Raw genomic sequence first — 24,355 nt, forward strand, 5'->3', positions numbered from 1 at the left:
ATTAACTTGCATCTTTGAAACAACTTGGAAGCCTGCAGGGAGAACACGGCCTTCAATAACATCAAGGTTTATTGTTTGCCCATCTGTGAAACTGGAGCATAGACGTCCAACATGTGGCCAAATTGTTCGGGTTTGCAGTCCACTTAGGTGACCCATGTGGAGACCATCGAAGACACCCATTCCCCTTAAAATCAATGAAAATGCAATAGATTTGTACATGTGATGGGCGGTAATGCATCCGCTGAATGATTCAAGTTGAGGTCTATCAGTGGAAGTTTCATCTACAATTGGACTTTCAAAGTACAGTTAAACAGATTAGAAAAAAACAATTCAATCGTGTCTATAATTATTTGTCGTGTTGTACTAGAGGCTCTTGAAACGTGCCCTCCCAAATGTAATTACCAGATGCAATCAGATGTATGGAAATCAAAATGTATCACTTGTACCTGTTATTTGACATGACATTTCTGCGGGGAAAGCACTAGGTGTCGCATTTTGTGACTGATTGTAAAAGCCAAGACTGTTAGGATTTCTAAAACAAGATGATCAGGGCAAAACCAGCATGCAGATCTACAAAGCCACATAACTCAAGCTAAACGTGCATAATTTCTGTGTAAATAACAGGTAGTATACAGTACTACAGTATTAACATGCTTGCAAAATAATAATTCCTGTCCGCGAACACTTTGTTTCCAAAGCAAGTTGGCAACATGTTTGTACTGAATCCAACATCTCGCAAAATTGAAATTCTAATTAATATACAAAGAGCAGCAATCATCAAATCGCGTACAATTGCTTGGGTGTGTTCTGCTTCCCCTAAGCAGTACATCTTGCTATGTTTAGACGTCGCAGATCTCTGTGACTTTTGTAAGACTATAATTTGAATGTTTTTGGTTAATATTGTTTATTATTATAATATTTTCGCACATTATTGCTCTATGTTAATTTCTAAAATGAGCTGCATATACTCAGACTGAACTATCCCACGAGCTAATTAAACTGCCTATATTTATCGGATTTACTTAACATTATGCAGTATTTATTATGAAATACCTATCTTTTTTTTAAAAAAAGTCATTTGCGCAGCAGCTGCTTGTAGCTTGGGCTTACTCCTCAGAAATCTGGGTAAATATTTTGATAGTAAACTTGAAACAAGAAGCCTCCTTTCTAAAGTCGTGTCCATATTTCCTGTAGGCATGTGAGTCAGACGTTATTTACTTTCTCAAGGTCACAAACCAAATATAAATACATTTCTCTGATTTCACCTTCCTGAAGATTTTCTTTAGAACAAGCTTATATAATATATATATAGAAAGAGAGTTTTGCCTTTCTGGTGAGCTTGCCTTGTGTAACTAACAACTCCTAGTGCCAGGGTTAATATCAAGGGTCCATTTCAACACGCAGCAGTACTTATTTACATAGAGNAAAAAGTAAATAACTTGAAATACTTCATTCCCCCTAGAATTACATTACATTTTCTACGCAAAATGAGTAATACGATCACCAAATCAACAGGATGTGCTAACATCCGAGACAGACCTGTAGACTTCTATATCAATAGACAAATACTGTATATAGTCTAGTCTGATGAAATAATAGTCAAACACAACCAAAATATTCCTGAAAGCATAAATAGCCCCTGAATTACATTTCATCCCAATGTTAATGAAGGACAGTGCCCAATTGTTTACAAACCCCAGAAACTTGATTTTACTCAAATTGGATGGTCCCAAAGGTTCATTTCTATTTAGCTACCATGTCTCCAATTAAAAAGCCCTACAGTCTTCACCAGAAAATATGTTGTGTTTATTTTGTTCACTTGAGACATTTGGTTTGAGATACCGGTCATTAGAATTGTCTAACAAAGAACATCTAGTCTAGTCAGGGCGAAACCTTGGGCAAGTTTCCTTACTCCATATGCCTAATAATAATCCCTCCAAAAACAAAACAATAATTAATTGTTCGTTTGCAATCCAAGACTGTTTGTGGGACACTGCTGTGCGCAATTGGCTGCCGCGTTTCACCCACAAATATACAGTCAATTCACTTTACAGTATATTCTGTGAAGCACTTTGAGATGTCGAGAAGACGTGAAAAGCGCTATATCAAATGCAAGGATTATAATATTATATTATTATGTTTCCCAGGGTTGAAGTTCTATTTGGTCTGAATCCTGAAGTTCCAGATCTTAGAAGAAAAACTGTATTGACAATACTATGGTGTTGCTGCAACTCAGGTGATGGAAGACTGGGCCCAACTGATACTTAGAAATATAATAGTGCATTTAAATTTTGACTTGTTTGCATGAAATATGAATCAATTTGGATTCCAGCTGATATCAAGCATTATAGAGTAGCTTGAAAAATATATACCTTATATAAGATTTTAACAGTTAAAATCATAGGCTTTATATTTGCAGATAATCCTGAATAGAAATTAATTTGCTCAGCAGCTCCTATTTTTTATTCATAAACTGATTGATCTAATAATAATACTTGCATTTGATATAGCGCTTATCACATCTTTGAGATGTCTCAAAGCGCTTCACAGGATATACTGTTCAGTAAATTGACTGCATATTTTGTGAACGAAATGTGGCAGGCAATTTTGACAGCAGTGTCCCACAAACATTCGTGGATCGATTGAGTGACCAAATTATTATTTAATTTTTTGAAGGGATCATTAGTCCCGGAAAAGCAATTTCTCCTGGTGTCCTGGCCAGCAATCCCCCAAATAAAATTGGTCATTCACTCCATGGATGTTTGTGGGACATTATTGTGCCTCTCAAAGCCAGTCAGGAACCTCGGCGTTCTGTTCGTCCCTGAGCTGTCCTTTCTCCCTCACATCCGCACTACAACTGGCACCGCCTTCCATCACCTTCGGAACATTGCCAGACTACGGCACTACCTCACCCCTCACGCTGCTGAAACCCTGATCCACGCCTTTGTCACCTCAAGGCTGGACTATGGGAACTCTCTCCTCGCCGGCCTTCCCGCCACCTCCCTCCACAAGCTGCAGGTCATTCAGAACTCTGCAGCTCGTGTAGTGTCCCGCACCAGGCTTCGGACCACATCACTCCCACCCTCGCCCGCCTCCACTGGCTCCCCATCCCCCAGAGGATCGATTTCAAGATCCTCATCCTCACCTACAAGGCCATTCACGGCCTTGCTCCCTCCTACCTCTCCAACCTACTATCCCCTACCTACCTGCCCGTACCCTCCGTTCCTCTGGCTCCGGTCTGCTCCACGTCCCCCGCCCCAACCGCCCTACCATCGGTGGTCGGGCCTTCAGCCTCTCAGCCCCAGGCTCTGGAACTCCATCCCCCAGTGCCTTCGCCGCCTCCTCCCTTTCCTCCTTCAAGGCCGGTCTCAAAACCTTTCTCTTTGACCGAGCCTTCAGCTCCCCTCTCGACTCTCTTCCCCCTCCTCGCTCCCTCCCTTCCCTCCCCTCACCCTGACCATTTCCCCCCTCCTCGCTCCCTCCCTTCCCTCCCCTCACCCTGACCATTTCCCCCCTGCTCGGGTCATGACCCAACTGTGCAGCGCCTTGGGACGTCCTCCTGACGTGAAAGGCGCTTTATAAATGGAATCTTGTTGTTGTTGTTGTTGTGTGCATGATGGCCTTTGCATTTGCCTACAGTCACTACATGGCAAGTAAAATCCCGTGAAGCAAATTGAAAGGCATGATAAGACGCTATATCAAACACAAGAATGATGATGATTATTATTATTATTTTTATTGTAAGGTGTAGTGACTATTTGTTAGGCGAATGCCTACTGAATAAGCCTATGGACAACTCCCTCTTGTCTTTTGCTCATCCCCCGTGAAGCGCTCTGAAACGTTATTCCTACGTGAAGGATGCAAGTTGTCGGGTGTTGTACTGATTTATAACTTTGCTGTTTTCCTGTCTCTTCAGTTGCTGTTCTTATTGCACTTATTATGACAGCTATCCACCTGCGACTACATTTGGAGGTTATTTTATTCCTGCCTTCACACGTGACGCGACTTCGCCTTTAAGATGACAAGCGGATCGGCTAATTCTGCCCCTTTAAGAGCCATGGGGAGCGAGAGGAGCGGCGGCGGCGGCGGGTGGTACGTGTGTGCGGCGGATTGAGGTGAGGTGGGGGCGGGGCGGGTATGACGTGTGCGCACCGCCTCGGACGGATCGTCAATACAGCCGCGTGCGGGTCGATCTAACTTGACGCTGAGGGGCGGGGCGTGCGCGTGAGAGGCGGTGGAGGGAGAGCGCGAGCGAGCGGGCGCGCGCGCGCGCGCGGTGATTGACGTGGCAGATTGTTCCAGTTGCCGAAGCGCGTTTCCCTGGGACTGGGTTCGAGTCGACCTAACGGGAGGCAAAAAGCGATCAGGTTAGGTTGTGAGCGGCTCGAGCGCGGGGGGGGAGTGCGCGAGAGGAGCAGTGCGCGTGAGGTGTAAAATAAACGGTCTGTCCACAGAGCGCACGAGAGAGAGAGAGCGAACGAGAGGCGAGGACACCGAGTGAAGAGGAAGGTGTGCGGCAGCCGACACCGCCACAACCACAACCGCCCGTTCAGTTCATTGTTTCTGCTTCTCCGGGAGACACAGAGAGAGAGAGAGAAGGAAGAGGAGGAGGAGGAGGGGAGGAGAGGAGAGGCGAGAAATGTCTGAATAACCGACCGTGCACAAAGGGAAGAGGGACTTCCCCGGAGAGAAGGCATCTCCCTCTCTCCCTCTCTCTCTCATTCACACGCGTAGAGACACACAGAGAGAGACGGACACAGACAGACAGACAGACAGACAGACAGAGGGGGAAAGACCGACAGACAGAGGGGGAAAGAGGCAAAGAAACTGCGGGGAATGGCTCAGCCTCACACACACACACACACTGACACACACACACTGACACACACACACTGGCTGCTCAGTGAGGAGTCGGGCTGAGGGCACAGGCGATTTGGGGATCCTTTATATCTCCCTCTGTCTGTCTGTCTGTCTGTATTTGTATTTCTCCTTGTTTCAGGATAACGAAGAAGGGACTTGACAGGAGGATTTTTTTAAAACTATATATACATATAACAAAAATAAGAGGCGGCTCAGTCAACCTGCGTTTTCTTGCCTTCTCTCTTCGCTGCAGAGCCCGGGGAGTCAAGTCGGTGTGTGTTCACCGTCCCCTCAGTCCCCCCCCCCCCCCCCCCCACTCCCCTTCCCCTCCATGGATGTCTATGTGGTGCTGTACATTTACTACGTTGCGTACATCTATATGTACATGTTCTTGCACACGCAGTGAGGCTGGGACCGTGGCAGGAGTTGTGGTCGGCTCTGAAAGTTGAAGGAGTGTTTTATTCTTTGTGTGTGTGTGGGGAGGGAGGGAGGGAGGGAGGGAAGGAGGTTTTTTTCCCCTAAAGAAAAGTGTGATTTTTCATCCTCACACCCACCACCCTCCAACCAACCAACCAACCAACCAACAACCAACCACTCTCCTCGCAAGGAAATGCAGTAACTCTTCTCTCCTCCTACTCCTCCCTCCCTCCCCCCCCATTCCCCGCCGCCTTCCCAACAAAATGAGGACTTCGTTCCCGGAGACTGATTTGGGGAAAGTTTCTTTTTCTTTTTTTTGAACAACAAAAAAGGGGACAACTGAACGCGGAGCGGTGCACGATGTTGCTTTTCTGAGCCCGTGGCATCGTGTCTTGATCGGCTGTCGTTTGTGAGAGGCGATCTCACTGTGATGGAATTTGCTTTCTGTCAGTTCTGTCAGACAAAAAAAAGGGACAATTCACAAATTATCCTCGAGGAAAAGTCCGTGTTACCGTATTACTGTTGGATCTGAGGCTCCCGCCCCCCCCCCCCCCACCCCTCACCCCCCTCACCACCCACCAACCCCACCGTCGTCCCAGCGGATGGAGAGCTTCGCTTATTATTTTTTTTAATTTTTTTTAAAAAAAAACCAAAACCAAAACTAATCGAACGAATGATTTTTTAAAAAAAAATAAAAGCGAATAGAGAAAGAGATTAAACCCCCCCCCCACCCCCCCCCCCCCACCCACCCCCGAGGGCGAGACGGATTGTTGCAGATGACAACCCGGCGAAAAGGGGACATCAGCCAAATAATAACACACGAGTGAGTGGACTGTGATTCCGGGCGAAGAGAGACAGCCTCGCGGGATGAATGTCACTCTCTCAGGAAGAGTAGAACACTCGAAGAAAGAAAAAAGTTGTTCCCGATGACAGGCTCCTGCACTGTGACCGCCACACAAGACCCAGGTACTTAGACAGATAACGCACACAACCGACCGACCGACCGACCGACCGAATAACACGAACGGACAGTAACCGCCGATATCTTTAGTTTGCAAACGGCACGAACTTGCAGGACGGCTGCGGGGGCTCGAGGTGTGAGTGGAGTCGTTTCGTTCGGCAAATTTTTGTCTTTGGGTTGGAATTTGTTTATTCGACGGGGGGGTGTGAGCACGTACCCGTCCGGCGGTTTTGTGGGACAGGAGTGATCACTGATAACAAAGCAGTCGACGGGGAGTGAGTAAAATGTTGAAAGGTGGTGAAATTTATACATTTTTTTAAAAAAAAAGATGGGAAAGATCACAAAATGTATCCCCCCCCCCCCCCCCCCCCTCCATCTCTCTCTCTCTCTGTCTCTCGGGGCTGTGTTGCTTTTTTTCGGTGTGAGTGGCTTTAAAAACAAGGTCATTTTCGTTTAACAGCAGCGAGTGCCACTTGCTGCACTGTGTGTGAGAGCGGCTCACAGTGTCTGCGGGACGGGACGGGACGGGACGGGTCGCTCCGCAGCAATGGTGGCGATTATTTAGTGTTTGATGTGTGTGGAGGATGCACCAAAAAAAAAAAAAAATCCCGAACCACCACCCGCTGCTTCTCCCCCTTAGCAACCACATCAATATGGCGGCGGCGTGGGCTTTGCTCTCAGCCCCCGTCTTGGGGCTGTTACACTCGGGTCACCCCCTCCTCCTAGAGCAGCTACACAACAGCACTGCACATCACACACACACACACACATGCAACATGCAACTTTGAGGGCTTCCTCATAAAAAATAAATAGCAGCCTCTGGAAGGAGATTTTTTTTTTAGGGGTGGGGGGTGGGGGGGGAGTGTTGCTTTTTTTTCCCCCCATGTGAAAAAAAAACTTTAAAATGTTGAGATTGAAACTTGACATATTTTTTAAAAAATAATAATAATTATAATCTGATTCCGAATGGGTCGCGAGTTCCTTCTGCTGTTGCATGCGATGGTGCATGTTGAACTTTAATGGAAACACAAAAGTGTCTGTCTCTCTTTCTCCCCTCTTCACCTTTTCCCACCGTTTCCAGCGGCCCCCCGCTCGCCCACATGCAGGCCAAGAAAAGGTATCTTCTAGTGTCATTCGGCGCCTGTCTTTTGCTGCTTTTCTACCTGGGAGGAGTGCAGTTCCGACAGCTGGCCTCGAAATCCCCCTCATCTTCCTCATCCTCATCACTGTCACCCGCTCACCTTCGCAGCGACCTGAAAGATCAGGGCTCACCCCCCATCAGACGCCGCTGGCCCGTCTGGATTAGCCCCTTGAGGAACTACGTGGGCACGGAGGATGGGCGAAGCGATGAAGAGGAGGAGGAGGAGGATGCCCAGCTTGCTGTCAACCCGGGACTTTCCCCAGAGAGAGGAGAGAGATCAAGGAAAACGTTTACAAGAATCGAAAATGCAGGATGGAGACGTGCTTTGACTTATCACTGTGCCAGAGGAACGGCTTCAAAGTGTACGCGTACCCGCTTCAAAAGGGGGAGAAAATATCTGAAAGTTACCAGAAAATCATCAATATTATCGAGGATTCGCGGTACTATACATCAGATCCGAGACAGGCATGCTTGTTCGTCCTTAGCATCGATACTTTGGACAGAGATCAACTCTCATTTCAATACGTTCACAATGTGAAAACTAAAATTCAAAGCCTCCCACTCTGGAATAACGGGAGGAATCACCTTATATTCAATCTGTATTCAGGGACCTGGCCTGATTATACGGAAGATTTAGGGTTTGATATCGGCCAGGCAATGTTAGCCAAAGCCAGTATCAGCATGGATAACTTTAGACCAAATTTTGACGTGTCCATCCCGTTATTTTCCAAAGATCATCCTCAAAAAGGAGGCGAGAGGGGCTGGCTTATGTACAATAATGTGCCACCTACAAGAAAATACTTGCTAGTTTTTAAAGGTAAAAGATACCTAACTGGTATTGGGTCTGAAACCAGAAATGCTTTGTACCACGTACACAATGGGGAAGATATTATTTTATTAACTACTTGTAAACATGGAAAGGACTGGGAAAAACACAAAGATGCTAGATGTGATAAAGACAACGAAGAATATGAAAAGTAAGTAATCTACTTAACACATTGTTTCCGTTTCAGCTATTACGGTTGGTTGTATTCTATTATAGATTTGCTGTAGTAGATTGGGATCACAAGGAAAGCCTTATGCTCTCACTCCTGTAGGGTGTAGTATATATTCACACAATGGCAAGCATCACCTATGATCATTTACTACTTGGCTTTTTACAAAGGAGCAATTTGCTGTTAATGTTTGAATAGGGAATGGAAGTTTTTGTATTGTAATTGGGTCAAGCTAACTAGCTTTCAATTCTAGGGTTTTAAAATTGTCAATAGTAAATATTTTGGGAATCAAATGCCTGGCTTTGATCTGAAGTAAGTTAGTGAGTCCCAAGTTGAATACAGTTGAAATCTCTCAATGGAATTGAATACATCTGTGGTAAATATTCCTTTGTCTAATCATTCCTAATTAGAAGACACTAGTAAAATAATGTGTATCGTTCAAAATGGCCAGTAAGGTGCCATATTCTTTCAGCAGGGTTATACTGTCATATGTCATTTAGCTTAGAGCATTGTCTCTGGCGACAAGTGTGTGTCAAGAGGATGGGGAAACTAATCCCTTGACCTTATCTATTACTTAATAATCATGATAATAGCAGGGGATTCTCCAAAATGTACAACTTTGTTGTAGCTATATCTTATGTTTATGAAATCTTAAGCAGTTTAAGAATGCTAGGTTGAAATGGTGTTGTATGGGTCATCATCGATCAGTACTGGGACCATGATTGCTCACTATAAATGGCCTGGATTTGAATACTCTGTGCAAATTAGTTCAATTTATAGATGACACCAAGCTAGGGGGAGCTGTGGAATCAGAAGAGGCAGCCAAGATCTTGTCAAGAAACCTCTGGCGAATAAAGTTCAATGTAGATAAATGCAAGGTACAGAATATGAGAAGTAAAAATATGAGGCACAGGTCTTCTATGAACTTGCCAAGAGGATAGCTGAACTAGACCTGGACTTGTCACTCATGTCCAGAATAGGAAAGGTGGTGGATGCCACGACACTACTTATTTAAGAAACAGCTAGATGGGAGGGTGGGTATTCTGAAAGGATGAGATCAGGTGAGGGAGGACTTTCTTCTTCCGTACCTTTATTGTAATCTTAAGTATTCATTACAAAAGGAAACAGTACTTGTTTAACTGTGTTCAGATTATTAGATATTGAGTTTATTTAATCTGCTAACACATTCAACTGGAGCATTTCAGCAATTGGCTGGAAGTCATTCCTAAAAAGTAGAAGCTGTAGTCTAGATACTTACCCTTTAGTCTCTACTAACACTTTTCCATTAGGTGTTCATGTATGATTAGCTGTATGATTTATGAATAAGCAATATCCCATATTAAAGCATTGGCAAATGCAGGGAATATTACTACTTGAGCTGGATACTAAATTGTTTTTTGAAATGGTTTCACCATAAAGTTTCCTTCAAGTGTTTTCAGAAAAATATCTGTTGGTCATAGTCAATTAAACATGTATTTGTCCAGAGATTTGTGGTTATCCCAAGTTGATATTTGTCTGTCCAATATTAATTTGTTGTTTACAAAGTGCATTCATCTAATGGTAAATTGTTGATTAAAAATATTTTGAATTATGTAATTCTGCAAATCAATATATCTGATGTTTCTGCAAGACATGCTTTGTAAATCGATGTTAGTCTGAGCTAATAGAGATTATGTGACCATATCATAGGATACAGTAAACTGCAGGTCAACATCCTTTTTTAATTCCAGCTATCTGTAAAGCTCTCTGTGTAGCAGTATTATTGAGAAACTTTGTTTCACTTTTTCCTATACACATGTAAAAGCAGAGATTAGTTCTTAAAATGGTAACCCTTTCAAAGCTGAATGAAATACAGGTACTGACAGTGTCAAGATGACAATATTCATGGGGGTAAAATATTTTCAGGTTTATTGGATTGCAAATGTATTTCTGAACTGCCTTCGAACTATAATTCTAATCCTAATTTCATAAATAAACTGTTTACCTAGGAATAAGTAGGAACCTGGTTGTTAATCGATTGGCGGATCGGTTTGCAGAGGTAATAATGCCTCCAAAAAAGTAATATTAATTTGGTCACTCAATCCACTACTGTTTGTGAGACACTGCTGTGCGCCATTGGCGGCCACATATAAAGTCAATCCACTTTACAATATATTCTGTGGAGTACTTTGAGACATCTCAATGACGTGATAAGGCGCTATATCAAATTCAAGGATTATTGTTATAGCTATTGCCTAATAAGCAACCAAGAATGTTTAATTTAAAACCTTTTTTGATTTTAAAATGGTGTGATTAGTCATGTAACCACAAATTACAGTATTAATACAAGTTGCAGACAATTTTGGCACAAAATAGAAACACAAGAGAATTACTGATGAAGAAGGCCATTTGATGTCACCCTTTGAGAATACCCACTCTACCATCTTGCTATTGTAGAATCAAGCCTTTTTTAAAATTAATCCAGTATCACCACCCTTCTGATTGCAAAGCCATTTGAATTCTTCATTCGTGAACTCAGCATTCCTTAGGGTTTAAATTGTAAAATGACTGGATTTTAACTAATTCTGTTTTGCTTAATTTCACTGTTTAAGATTTCTTTCTCCAGGTGCATTAGCAATTCCTTCACAATTTGGATATTTGAAGTAAGCATACCCTTATTAATGTTAGTAATGCAGTAATTTGTGTAACTGTGCAGTCTGCATTATCACTAATGCATTTTAATTGGTATGGCTGCTTGGAAATGCCTGAAGACAAAATGAGCTATTTTGAGCAAATTTGCCCAACATCTGTGTTTAATAATTGTATAAATACACTACTTTAAAATATAATTAAAATAATGGTTATGAAAATTAAATGATGGGTGACTCTTGGAATCATCTGCTCTATAAGCATACTAAATATAAGAGTATGGATATTTTTAGAGACCCCCCTCCCCATAGTCTTCCTTAGGATCAGCCAGATGTACTGATAATGTACATCTTTCCTGATGATGTACATCTTTCCTGATGATGTACAATCAATATTTATCACTTTAAAATATTTTGTAAATCAATCAAATCATTAAAATGAAACTCAGAATTTGCAGGCTTCATTCCATAATCACATAGATTTAGTCACATACATTAGTGAAACATCTCTCATTGATGCTGAATAGGAAGTTCAACATTGTAGGTAGGTATGCTCAATGAATATTTCTATTCTGTGAAGCCATTCAAACTGTGGTAAGCCATTCATGCAAACTTAAACTGTAGGTAGAATGGTTTCAGTGGAGTGTGTTCCTGTGAAATGAAAGCAACAATTGAATGGCAAATTCAACAATTCAATGGCAAACTGAGAGTGGAGTGGCTGCAGTTATAATTTTCCTTGGGGTGGTAACATGTATTGTTACATCCTTAAGCTAGAAATCTTGAATATGATGAGAATGAAATAGGGCCCTGTGTTAGAGAACGATACTGTTTTAGCCTCCCATAGGGAATAGTTGGACATTAATAACATTAGAGGATATAAACTGATGCACTATAATGGGAGGTGATGGCGTTCCAATTTAGCCTTTTGACCCTCAAGAACTAATTTACAAATTATCAATATTTCATTATAAAGCACTTCATCCAAAGTCAAATCCGTCTTTCTCCAAGAGGCAAATGCATTTTTGGTCTTTGGAGTATTCCCATCCAATGAGGATGCCATTACTCTGAAGCAGTGTTCAGGATATCCTTGTACATAAGCGCTCTGAGCTGCTGCCCTGCGTGGAGGGCACTATATAAGTGCAAGTTGTTGTTGTACATTCGTACTATATTTTCGATTTTATAACCAACCCAAAAGGGATACAAGTGGGGATTATTGAGTAGCTTGTAGTCATAATTGAGGGGAACTATTTATAACATTTGAGTTTGGACAATATTGCAGGCTCTTGTTATAGTTTCAAAATTTTAAATATAATAATCCTTACATTTGATATAGCACCTTATCACATCATCAGATGTTTCAAAGCACTTCACAGGATTTACTGTAAAGTGTAGTCACTATTTGCAGATGAACATGGCAGCCAATTTGTATACTGTATTGTCTACAAACTGCCAGATCAGAGACCATTTTATTTGTGGACCTATATATTTTTATAAAGACCTATGTATCAATGGTATATCAATGAGATGGAATAGACCTATCTATCAATTTTCAACAAGTCATGAAAGATATAAAATAAACGAGATTCTCCAATACGTACATTCATTATTTTAGTTCATTACATTTTGGTCAAAATTTCTCAATTCCAATATTTCATAAAGAGAGAGTATTTGATGTTTGTTTTATATAAAAGGTTTCCCCAGCTCACTCACTTTCCCTCACTCAACCCCAGTTATTGCATCAGGAGATTTTATCACAGCCCTCTTATGTTTGTTTTCTTTCAAAATATTAACCAGCTGAGATTGATCAGTTGCGTATGTTATGGCTTCACAGGTGTAACATTGATTTACGAAGGCTATAACATTATCAGAGTCGTGACACAGAATGTAACATTTTCCATCAGGTTAGCAATACGTTTGTTGTAAATTGCAGCAAACCATTTTACAATAATGAAGTCATCATGGCTCATCATTCACACATCTTTACACATCAATGTGTAATTTTAAATTTTGAATTCCAGATAGTTGCATATAAAAGTTTTCACAGTTATTTTTTTTGTTTTTTTAAAAATTTACTTTAGGTATTATTGGATTGTAAGGTCCTCGAACAGTACCTATACTATATAATTTATTTCACAGTATTTAATGATTAACTCAGAGATGTTAAAGAGTCAGATATTGCTGTTTTAAATTATTTTGATGGTATTGTTTCACTATGATCCTATATGCCCATGGGCGGATGTTACAGGATATTATGATAATTCAATTTAGTTTGGATCAATTGGTAGAACTGTTATCTTTGGGTCAGAAGGTTGTGGATTCAAGCCCCACACAAGAACTTGTTGAGACTGCAGTGAAGCACTAAAGGAGCACTGCATTCATTGTCAGAGGCGCTGTCTGTTTTTTTGTTTAAGAGGCTGAAGATCGATCTGACTGTTTTGGGAGTTTATAATAATAATCATCCTTGTATTTGATATAGCACTTTTCACGTCTTCTATACTTCTCAAAGCATTTCACAGAAAATGCTGTAAAGTGAATTGACCATATATTTGTGGGCGAAACGCAGCAGCCAATTGCACACAGCAGTGTTCCACAAACAGTCGTGGATTGAAAATGACCAATTTATTATTTTCTTGTTTTGGAGGGATTATTATTAGGCTTTCGCCCTGCCTGGAATTGAACCTGTGGACATTAATGATCCTTCAGCACTATTTCAGGGTAAAAGGGCAGTGATTTCATCCAGCATCTTGGCCAATATTACTCCCTCATCCAAATTCATCCAAATCACTCATTAAATTTTCATTATTTCACTAATGTTTATAGGGCATTGCAGTCGCACATTAGTTGATATGACACCTGCACTTAAAAGAAACGCACTGTATAAAGTGCTTTGACTTGTTGACATGACAAGGGCCTGTATCAAAAATTGCTTTTATTCAAATGCTAATAGGATTGAACAAGTTTGCAGGCATTAGAAGAAATTGTTTATGTTTAAATAAGTAGTTTTTTTCATTTTGATATGCAACATATTTTATGCCTGGTGACTCTTAAAGCGTTGTATCCTGAAAAAAATGACAGTTTGTTGAAATGTCTTATGGATTGTTGATTGTCTTTCCCAGTTGATATCATTTCTATCTTATGTCTTCAGTTGTCAGTTATTGATATCCTTCTCAATCTTTGTTAGAAACGTTGCACGCAGTTTAGAACAACACTGCTTCCAAATTAATTTCATTGGCATTGAGGTATAGCACTGATTTATAGAGGCTGTGCCATTCATCCATTTGTACTCTTCTGAATTGATACCAATTGAATGTTATGCCAGAGTGCTACATCAGCCTCTAATAAATGATCTGTGCAGATGAAAATGTTTATATTACACTGAACTCCTAGAGTCCTCTGTATTGGACTTTATCAAACTTTAGAAGTCGGAATTTAGAACTTTTACTGTGTGCCATTTCTGTATACCACATATATTGCTGGAGTTGTAACTGGTACTGAAAGATTTACACAGCTGAATGTATATGTCTAGCATTATTTAACAGTAATTTTATTAAATTCTAATATTTTCAAAATATCATGATTGAATGTACAAAATTGTTTTTTTAAATCCTAGTGATGCAATTTAGAGGGACAATTTAGATTAAAAGGCATTGTTTAAAATACAAAACCTAACCATGATGTGTTTTGTCAATAGGCCTCATGCAATGATGTAGCAATCAATGATGTGAATTAAAAAGAGAAAAACAGAAATTCAACCTTAATTAAATTTTGGCAAACAGGTTTACTGATGCACCATATGACATTTTTTTCCATTTGGTTCGAAGATCAGCTTGTGAAAAATAAAATGAAATAAAATTTCAAGTATCTACTGTAAAGCAGTGAATTGTACAGATTGCAGATTACAATTTATATTATATTAGTATATTTATATTAGTCAATCGCTCTGAGATTTAAGTGATCCAAGATCCAAGTGACAGGCACTATATAAATGCAAGTTATTGCTGTTGTTATCACAAAGCAAATTGAGAAAATTCTTTGACCCATTTGATCTTATCTTGATATTATAATGGGTAGATGGTTATCAAGTAAACCATCTGTCCGTCCATTACATTATTAACCATTTCTTACATAACTTAGTGGTCTCAACCATCCCTTCTGGTTACTTGTTCTACTTGTTTGTTATCTCTGGGTAAAGAGATCCTGAACATGCTCCTACACCTAAGTCTTAAAACCTTCTTATCGTGCTGCTGTGCGTGGCATACCTGAAATTATAGTAACATAGGAATGTATATGTCTGCCAGGAAACTGACATAAGCAGAAACCCATCACCATACTTAAGAGCATCCAAACCAAACTATTGAGGGTTCCATACATTCATGGACATTTCTATTTCTCCCTAGAGGGTTGTGCCATGCTCATCAGTTTGCAATAGTTAAGACGTGAGGGGGCTAGTGTCTAAATTGGGGTACTGCTGAAGTGGAACCAAGCAAAACTGCAGCTTGATATTTCAAAAACTGATTGGCAGTGTATACCCAGCTAGCACCATCCTCAAAGCACTTCACAGAATATACTGTAGAGTAAATTGACTGTATATTTTGCATATTTTGTATATTTTGCGATTTTGCGCAAAGTTAAAACAAATGCAGCTATTTGTGATTATTTATCAAACAAAAATTTGGTGATAACTTTGCAGCAAAGAGAAACAGCAAGTTGGTGCTCCAATGTGGTTTCCTATTCGTGGCGGGTTGAAAGTTTTCCATCTCAACTTTGCTTTCAGGGTAAATGCCAAGCAGAGGCTTTGTACGAGGGAAAATGGGTAGTTGGATCACATGAGCACATGTGTGGAGTCCTGTAGCTCAGTGGTTAGAGCGCTCGCTTTGCAAGTGAGAGACCTGGGTTTGATTCCCAGCAGGGTGAAACCTTGGACAAGTTTCCTTACTCCACACGCCTGATAATAATCCCTCAAGAAAAAAAACAATAATAAATTGGTCACTTCATTGCATGACTGTTCGTGGGACACTGCTATGCGCAATTGGCTACCGCGTTTCGCCCATAAATATAGTCAATTCACATTACAGTCTATTCTGTGAAGTGCTTTGAGACGTCTAGAGCACGTGAAAAGCGCTATATCAAATGCAAGGATTATTATTATTACTAGTTAGGGGTTTGGTTTGCAAGAATGACAGGATCCAAGTGGGAAGAATCTGAGCCTTAGTGACTAGTTGGCGCTTTCAATCTCTGCTGATGAGCCGGTATGGCTAGTCTATCTCAATATTGACTTGGCGTATTGTGATTCTACCTGGTTCTGGAACTGTACTCCTGAAAGAATGTAGATGACTGGAGAAGAACATTCCCATCTGTTTGTCTGGTCTCAAACAGACCAAGGTGGAACCATCGCTTGCCGGGAAGGAACATGTGCCCGGGCTGTGGACAGGATGGTGGCAATGCTCTCATGCATTTCATGCTGAGCTGTGTTGCCCACCAGGAAGCTTGCAGGGAACCGACCATCCACTTAGTGAAGTTCAAGTCCTCACTTGTTGAATATCAAACGACCAAATAGTAACTATTCTCCTGGACTAGATCCAAGGTGACATGTTTGGCAATGGAATATTGGAATGGAGCCAGCCCTCTGTGATGCTGTTGGTAGTCTACTTCTTGAGCCAGGTGGGTCTGCAGTATTCCAGGGCACTGCTGACAGCACCTGGCTCATCGGTGGGACTTGGAAAGGCAGACCAGTCACGGGAGGCAGGGAAACCTCCCACTCAGCTTCTGTTAATCTTGCAAGGCAAAGCTCGAACATGTAGGATGGTCCTAGCTGGGAAAGCAGCGGGAAAGCTTGCCAGACAGTGCCATCAATGGCAAGCTATGCAGTTTTAGTGATTAAACTCCAGCAGTACATACTCTGGGGACTCCAAGCCTTGGCTCCTGACAACCTGCGCCTAATAGTTTCCGGAATTAGGTATGCAGGATGCATCCCTCCAGGAAGAGGGTGTGCATTACATTCCAACAATCTATCTCTGAAATTTTCTGGTGTGGGTGGGATGCATGGAATTCTCAGCTTGGTTAGGATACCATTAAGCATGGTAATGGGTTTCCGCATTTGTCAGGCACCCAGCTGACCAAAACAAAAAGTCCTTCTTGAATTTGGTAACGCAGTATGCCTTCACCATCTCCCTGGGTAGTCCATTCCACATACTTATTACTCTTTGTGTATGACTTTTAAATCTACACTTTATCTTTACTTTTCCTTTTACTTTGACCTACTTTTACCTACTTTTTTAACAGCAACTTGCATCCTTATAGTGCCCTTTACGTGAAGTAGTACCTTGTAAGGCTTTTAATCTTGAGTTTGTTTGGTTCTCACTCCTGATTGCTACCCAGTGACCTTTACTGGAAAGTGTGTATAAGTCACTTTGGATGAGGACAAGATTAGGCCTGGCAGTCATTTCATTAGATTCATATAGCTCAGCAATACTTGGTTTCTATGCTTAAATATGAAGAATGGCTGGTTTAGTATCTGTGTAATTATTGTATATCCCATGTTGAGTGTTTTCAGGAGGGGATGAAGGAGAAAATTAGAATGAGGGAGAAAATGAAAGCATATTCTATTTGGAACTTGATATTAGGTTGTCCAATAATATATGTTTAGATACTTCAGCCCTTGTAGAAGAGTCCTGTAGCTAAGTGGTTAGAGCACTCGCCTCACAAACGAGACCTGGGTTTGATTCCCGGCAGGGCAAAACCTTGGGCAAGTTTCCTTACTTCACACGCCTGATAATAATCCCTCAAGAGAGAGAAAAGCAATAATAAATTGGTCACTTCAATCCACGACTGTTTGTGGAACACTCTGTGTGCTATTGGCTGCTACATTTTGCCCACAAATGTGCAGTCAATTCTTTTTACAGTGTATTCTGTGAAGTACTTTGAAACGTCAAGAAGATGTGAAAAGCACTATATCAAATATAAGGATTATTTTATTATTTTTACTTATATGAAGGTGGGCAGTATGAGTTATGCCTTGTTGCTGTGCTACACTCTGTCATCAAATATTCTGCATGTTCACTGACTGTCATTATTTGTTCATGGGGGCTAACATTCTTAGCATAAAAAGATGTATCCTCTGCCTGTCCAATGGATGTGTGATTTTACCGTTTGTGTCCTAGGGAATAGCAAATCAATGAATGTCATTGATCAGTCCTAACACTTGTCAGCTGAAATGCATTTCAGTTAAAACCGTAATGTTTAGGTTTAAATTCAAATGTTATTTACAAAGATAACTTGTAATATATTTAAAGTAATTATAGCTTGGTGGTTTGGATGGAATGTCTTGCATGTCGTTTTATTTAGTTTCCAATAAATTTGGCAGATATTTAATGCTTTGATCGCTATCTTAGCATATTTGTATAATTTCAAAATATTGACAAACCCTTTTATGTGGTTGCATTCCTAGAGGGGATTGCTAATGAAAAAACAGACATTCTTTGTTTCAAATTGTCTTCATTGCTCTTTATAAATTTCCAAAGTTGGAATTTTCCTCTTCATTGCTCTTACGGTAATAGGAATCCTGTTATAAGCATGTTGTTATGTGGAATCTGAGGCTTTAATTCTTCATTTAAAAAATCAGAATTAAGTTAGAAAGCTGAATAAAACAATAATATGTTTCTCAATGTGAAATATTCTTGGTAGGAAACCAACTGCATTACTCTTGGAGAGAACTAGTTGTCAGAGAATATGAAATGAGTTGAAATTGGAGATGCAAAGAAGATGGCCTCAAGTAGTGCACACTGTTCACCCCAGTCGTCGTCCAACTCCCTATCCCAAAAGATCATTTTCAATGTGCACGTCATCACCTATAAATCCCTTTGCACCTTTGTACCTCTGATCTTCTGCTACCCCACTCCTCTGTTCAATAACTAACTCAAGCTTGGATCTCTCCCACCCTCACACCACTATCAACGGCCGAACCTTCAGCCCCTAACCTCTGGAACTTCCTCTCTTTACCCATCTTGCCACTTTTCTATCTGTTTTTAATTCCCACCTTAAAACTTAACTCTTTGTCTGTGCACATGATCACAGTTTGTGTATTTTTCATGTCTCCTCAAAATCAGGATCTTTTGTATGTAAGGGAACCTTACAAATTGACCCATGCTGTGCAACAGTTAAACCAGCTCACAATAAAAACAGTTGGTTAACTCCTTTAAGATATAACTAGTAAATATTCATTCTTCTCTGGTTTGCTGCCTGTGCCCCTCACACTGCTTCACTAACAGGTAAACATTCAGCTGTCGTTTTTAGCATCTGATTTTAGGTTCAGACTGAAATAAAGCAAATAGTGAACGGAGTTGGGGGGAGATTTAAAATGTTTATGATAGGACTCAAACTAGGTTTGAATAGTACAGATATGGAAATGGAGCAATATTAAGGATTTTTTTGTAATAGAGAATCTATGCAATGTTTTTCCCCTAGGGGAGAGATTGGCAGCTAAAGTAACAAGTGAGCAAAGTTTTCCTTCAAATCACACACCATCCTAACTTGGACATATATTGCCATTCGTGCATTGTGGCTGGGGCAAAATTCTTCCATACATTATTGTGGGAGCACCATAGCCACAGGATTGCAGGGGTTCAAAGAGAAGGGCCACCATCAGGGTAACTGGGGATGGGCATTGAATGTTAATAAAATACAAATATCATCGATATCCCAAGAGTTTAAAAGAAGTCTACAATGTGGGAGATTTTGTGCAGGCTTTTGAGGGAGTGGACTTTATGGACTATTCACATGTAAGGTAAAAATCTTTATACTGTGGGTTCTGAAGTGCATTCTATTTATATCAAACCATTGATGAATTATTTATAATACAGATCTAAATTTTGTGCTTTATATCTTTTGCTTGGAGTGTTTTGTTTGGGGGGAGGGAGGAGTTATGATTGGAGTCTGATTAGAATTTAAATACCCACAAAAAGCCATGGAGACATTGTCTGTTGGGGAAAGGGTCGTTTGGTTTCAGTTGAAATTTTATAAGGTAGTCTAACAGGGTGATAACATTTTATTGACAAAAGCATAAATTAAGACAGTTATTTATTGGAGTAACTTCAACCAGCTAACAATTGCTGAATCATTAGAAGTAAGTGGTCAATTTGGAGATAAAAATGCCATCAGCCAATCCAATAATATAATTCAACAGGAAGGGCTTCCATTCCCTAAGATGCAAATAGTCAGCAATACTCAGAAAAAGAATCCTGTTCTTAACTGGGCTGATCCCAGGATCAACATATGACTCCAGTCCCCAGAGAGTCATCAGTGCCAAGATTGCTCAAATGAGGTAAGAGACTGCAAGGTCGGCAGTTAGAGGTGTTAAAAAATGTCATGCAGATCTATTTTAGTTAAAGGTATCTTTCATGTGTTCCAGGTTGTAGTCTTGGGCCATAATTTGCACCTGCAGTAATCAACTATACAATGTAAAAATTAAAAGAAAAACGCAATTTTAATGTTTCCAAACAATTTGTTTGCGTTTTTGTTTATGTGTGTGTGTGTGCGTACACGTATGTGTGTGGGTGAGGGGGGGTGTTGATTTTCTCTGGTATTCTGGTTATGTACCAAATACTACTGGAGAGAAACATGAATATACATTATGATGTTCATACAAACTTTATATCTTAAAGCCTTCAAGTAGGAACATCAGAGGATTAAAGTGCATCAGGGAGATCCATTAAGCCCTGTCCCATGCTTGCATACTTGATCAAGTCTGCCTACTGTTGTACATGTGCACTTTCCAATAAGTGTGCATACACTGCCAAACAGAGTAATGTTTAAAAGTTAAAACAGTGGCCTCCCATACCACTTCCATCATAAGATCTGAAAAGACCTGACTATTTTGCAGCTCTTTTTAATCATTACAAATCTAACTTTAGTTTTAAATTATTTTATCTCCTCAGATAATAATAATCCTTGCATTTGATATAGTGCCTTTCACATCTCAAAGCTTCATAAGATTTCAAAATTGAATTGAGCTCAAAATCCCAACATGGAGCTTCAATTCATAACCTTCTGACTCTGAGACGGGAGTGTTACCGAGTGAGCCAAGTTGACACTGGCTCAATGGTCTGTCTGGCTGACAGCCAAATACACCAAGGCAGGATGACAGAAGATCACAAGTTTAAAGTCACAAAGGGGAATTTATCTGCATAGATGGTACTGAGCAGTATCCTCCTGTTATCTTGTGGAGTGATTGATTCACCAACCCACAAGATAACAGGAGGATTTTTAATTTTTTCTTAAATTTAAATTGTCTTAAATATTCAAAAGTGTTAATTTTGTTTCTCTTAAAATATTGGCCGATTTTCTTTTACAATTAGGTCCTAATGTGAGGAATTTGTTCCAAATTATTGTCCCCATTTTGTAATTTGGCCTTTTATGTTTTTGCAAAACCTGTTTTGTAAAAAAAATACAAATTTAATTACTTGTGTAAACTATGAAGATGCTGCTGACTCTACCTAAGAGGTGAAAACTGAAGCTATATTTCCAGCAGAATGAGTTACGCATTATCATGCTACTTCATATGCTTGTTACCCAGTTCACATTCCATTACCTCTTCCCCCCACCCCCTCCCGTGGGCTTTTTTTCACCAGAGTAAATAGAAATGTGCTGTTCAGTCATCAAATAACTGAATCAACTGTCAACTGGGTTACCAGTTAATGACATTGAACCAACTCTGCTACTGTTGCTGCAAATTGTTCCCCATACTTGGAGTCAGGAAAAATTGTGGGTTCTGTTGGCAACAGCAGGTTATTCCAAACCCTATTGGGTATCATTTAATTGTAAGACTCATCTATTTAATGTACTGGGGATTGTTACAGTATGTGTAGTGTCAACAGCAGTAGCAGAATGTTGCTGAGAAGATGAAAGGAAGACAATGAAAAGAGAAATGTACCAAAGAAAGATTAGAGTGTGAAGTGAAGTCACAGATGCGATGCAACAAGCATTTGAAAGGAATACTAGAAAAAAGGAAAATACCACACAATTCATGAGATGAAAAGGATGCAACAGACAGATGCATAAACAAGAAACAAAGTCACAGAGAAGGAAAGTACATGGGAAGCAGTAGCAGGGAAGGAACACTTAGAACAATATCGTCTTAGAATACATGGCTTTATTAGGTTGTTGGCCAGGACATGGGGAGGAAATCTCTGAGTATTGTCATGGAATTTTTAAGTTCTGCCATGGCATATCTAGGTTGATGAGACCTCAGTTTAATATCTCATCTGAAGCACGGTACCTCTAATGACGCAACAACTTGCATTTATATAGTGCCCTTCACGTAGGAAATAACATCTCAGAGCACACCACTAGCACACTAATGAGTTTGAATGAATTCAAAGTCCCAACGTGAGGCTTCAACCCACAACCTTCTGATTCAGGCAAGAGTGCTACCACCAGACAGGTTGACACCTGGTTGTATACCCCATTCATAGCTGAGACCCCATTGCTGCAGATAGACAAATTAGAACTAGTACATTCCACAAAATACATCATTAATCCACTTTATATACTGTGAAGAGTTTTTTTTTTTGGGGGGGGGGGGTGAAGTGAACATCACTTTTCTACCTTCATACTTGCCCAAATTTCAAAAGGAGCTATTTTCAAGTTTCGCTGGATTGAGAAAACAGTAGGATCTCTGATTCTAAAGGAACCAGCAACAAATAATAAATAATAAATACTCTAAACGTAAATGCCTCAAGAGCAAACCTCTATAGTGGGGCAGGAGAAGGTCACAGAATTAGGGAGATGCTAGGGTGGGAAGGGAATTATTGATGTGGATGAGGACTTTGAAGTCAATCTAGAGGGAGCCAGTGGAGTCTGGTGAGGACTGCTGCAGTGGCCATACTGTGTTCCTGCTTGATTAATGGGAACATAGTGACCCCAATTGTCACACTACTCCCTTTCAAATGTTGGATCTGTTGAACTACATTGAATGAATCCTGGTGGATTCTGCCTTTGCTTCCCCAAGCCCTCCAACCTTCCCAATCCCGATCCCAGCTTGGGTCCGAAACACTGACTGTCCAAGCCTTGGGACGTCCTCTTGATGTGAAAGGCTCTATACAAATGTAGTTTTGTTGTTGCTCACAAAACTTATTTCGCCTCTCCTGATTCAGTACTCCTCAACGGATGAGTCAGTTATTAGCTGTGCCAATAGAAAAGTGTGGACGCAATTTTTCTGCGGAATCCCCAACAAACACCCCCGCTCCGTTACACCTCCACTACAAACACCCACCCTTCACTACAAACACCCCCCCTTCACTACAAACACCCCCCCTTCACTACAAACACCCCCCTTCACTACAAACACCCCCCCTTCACTACAAACACCCCCCCTTCACTACAAACACCCCCCTTCACTACAAACACCCCCCCTTCACTACAAACACCCCCCCTTCACTACAAACACCCCCCTTCACTACAAACACCCCCCCTTCACTACAAACACCCCCTTCACTACAAACACCCCCCCCACTACAAACACCTCCCCCACTACAAACACCCCCCCTTCACTACAAACACCCCCCTCCACTACAAACACCCCCCTCCACTACAAACACCTCCCCCACTACAAATACCTCCCCCCACTCCAAACACACCCCCACTACCAACACCCCCCCCACCACCAACACCCCCCCCACAAACACCTCCCCCCACTACAAACACCTCCCCCCACTACAAACACCTCCCCACAAACACCTCCCCCCACTACAAACACCTCCCCCCACTACAAAACACCTCCCCCACTACAAACACCTCCCCCCACTACAAACACCTCCCCCACTACAAACACCTCCCCCCACTACAAACACCCCCCCACTACAAACACCCCCCACTACAAACACCCCCCCACTACAAACACCCCCCCTTCACTACAAACACACCACCCTTCCACCACAAACCCCCCCTCCACTACAACACCCCACCCCTCCACAACAAACACCCCCACCCCTCCACAACAAACACCCACACCCCCCCATCCCCCACTACAATCCCCCCCACCCATTTAAGCAGTGAGCTTGGGGCCCCGAGCTCTGCTGTTGACTCGACGCAGCTACTTTGTAAGAAGTGGCTACGGACGTGCATTGCGATGTGGCAAATGGGCTTCGCTCACCCCGAAGCCCCGCTGTTCAGATTGTCTGTGTCTCTCCTTTGTATGTGTGTGTGTGTGTGTGAGTGTCTCTTTGTGTGTTTCTCCTCTGTATCTGGTGTGTGAGGGTCTCTGTGTGTGTCTCCTCTGTATGTGTGTGTGTGAGTGTCTGTGTGTGTCTCTCCTCTGGATGTGTGTGTGTGTGAGTGTCTCTGTGTGTTTCTCCTCTGT

The 24,355-nt window shown here is 41.2% G+C and overlaps 1 protein-coding gene across 1 annotated transcript in view; it reads left to right on the forward strand.

The window, feature by feature from the left end:
- Positions 1-6,035: 6,035 nt before the first annotated feature.
- Positions 6,036-24,355, forward strand: part of LOC103185802 (exostosin-1) — a 378,349-nt gene continuing 360,029 nt past the window's right edge. Inside the window, 3 exon segments of the mRNA XM_007904484.2 lie at positions 6,036-6,243; positions 7,320-7,627; positions 7,630-8,356. Coding sequence (XP_007902675.2) covers positions 7,339-7,627; positions 7,630-8,356 — 1,016 coding nt within the window. The 5' untranslated portion in view covers positions 6,036-6,243; positions 7,320-7,338.

The sequence above is a fragment of the Callorhinchus milii genome, unplaced genomic scaffold (genome assembly GCF_018977255.1).
Source record: "Callorhinchus milii isolate IMCB2004 unplaced genomic scaffold, IMCB_Cmil_1.0 Scaffold3, whole genome shotgun sequence".
NCBI classification, from domain to species: domain Eukaryota; kingdom Metazoa; phylum Chordata; class Chondrichthyes; order Chimaeriformes; family Callorhinchidae; genus Callorhinchus; species Callorhinchus milii.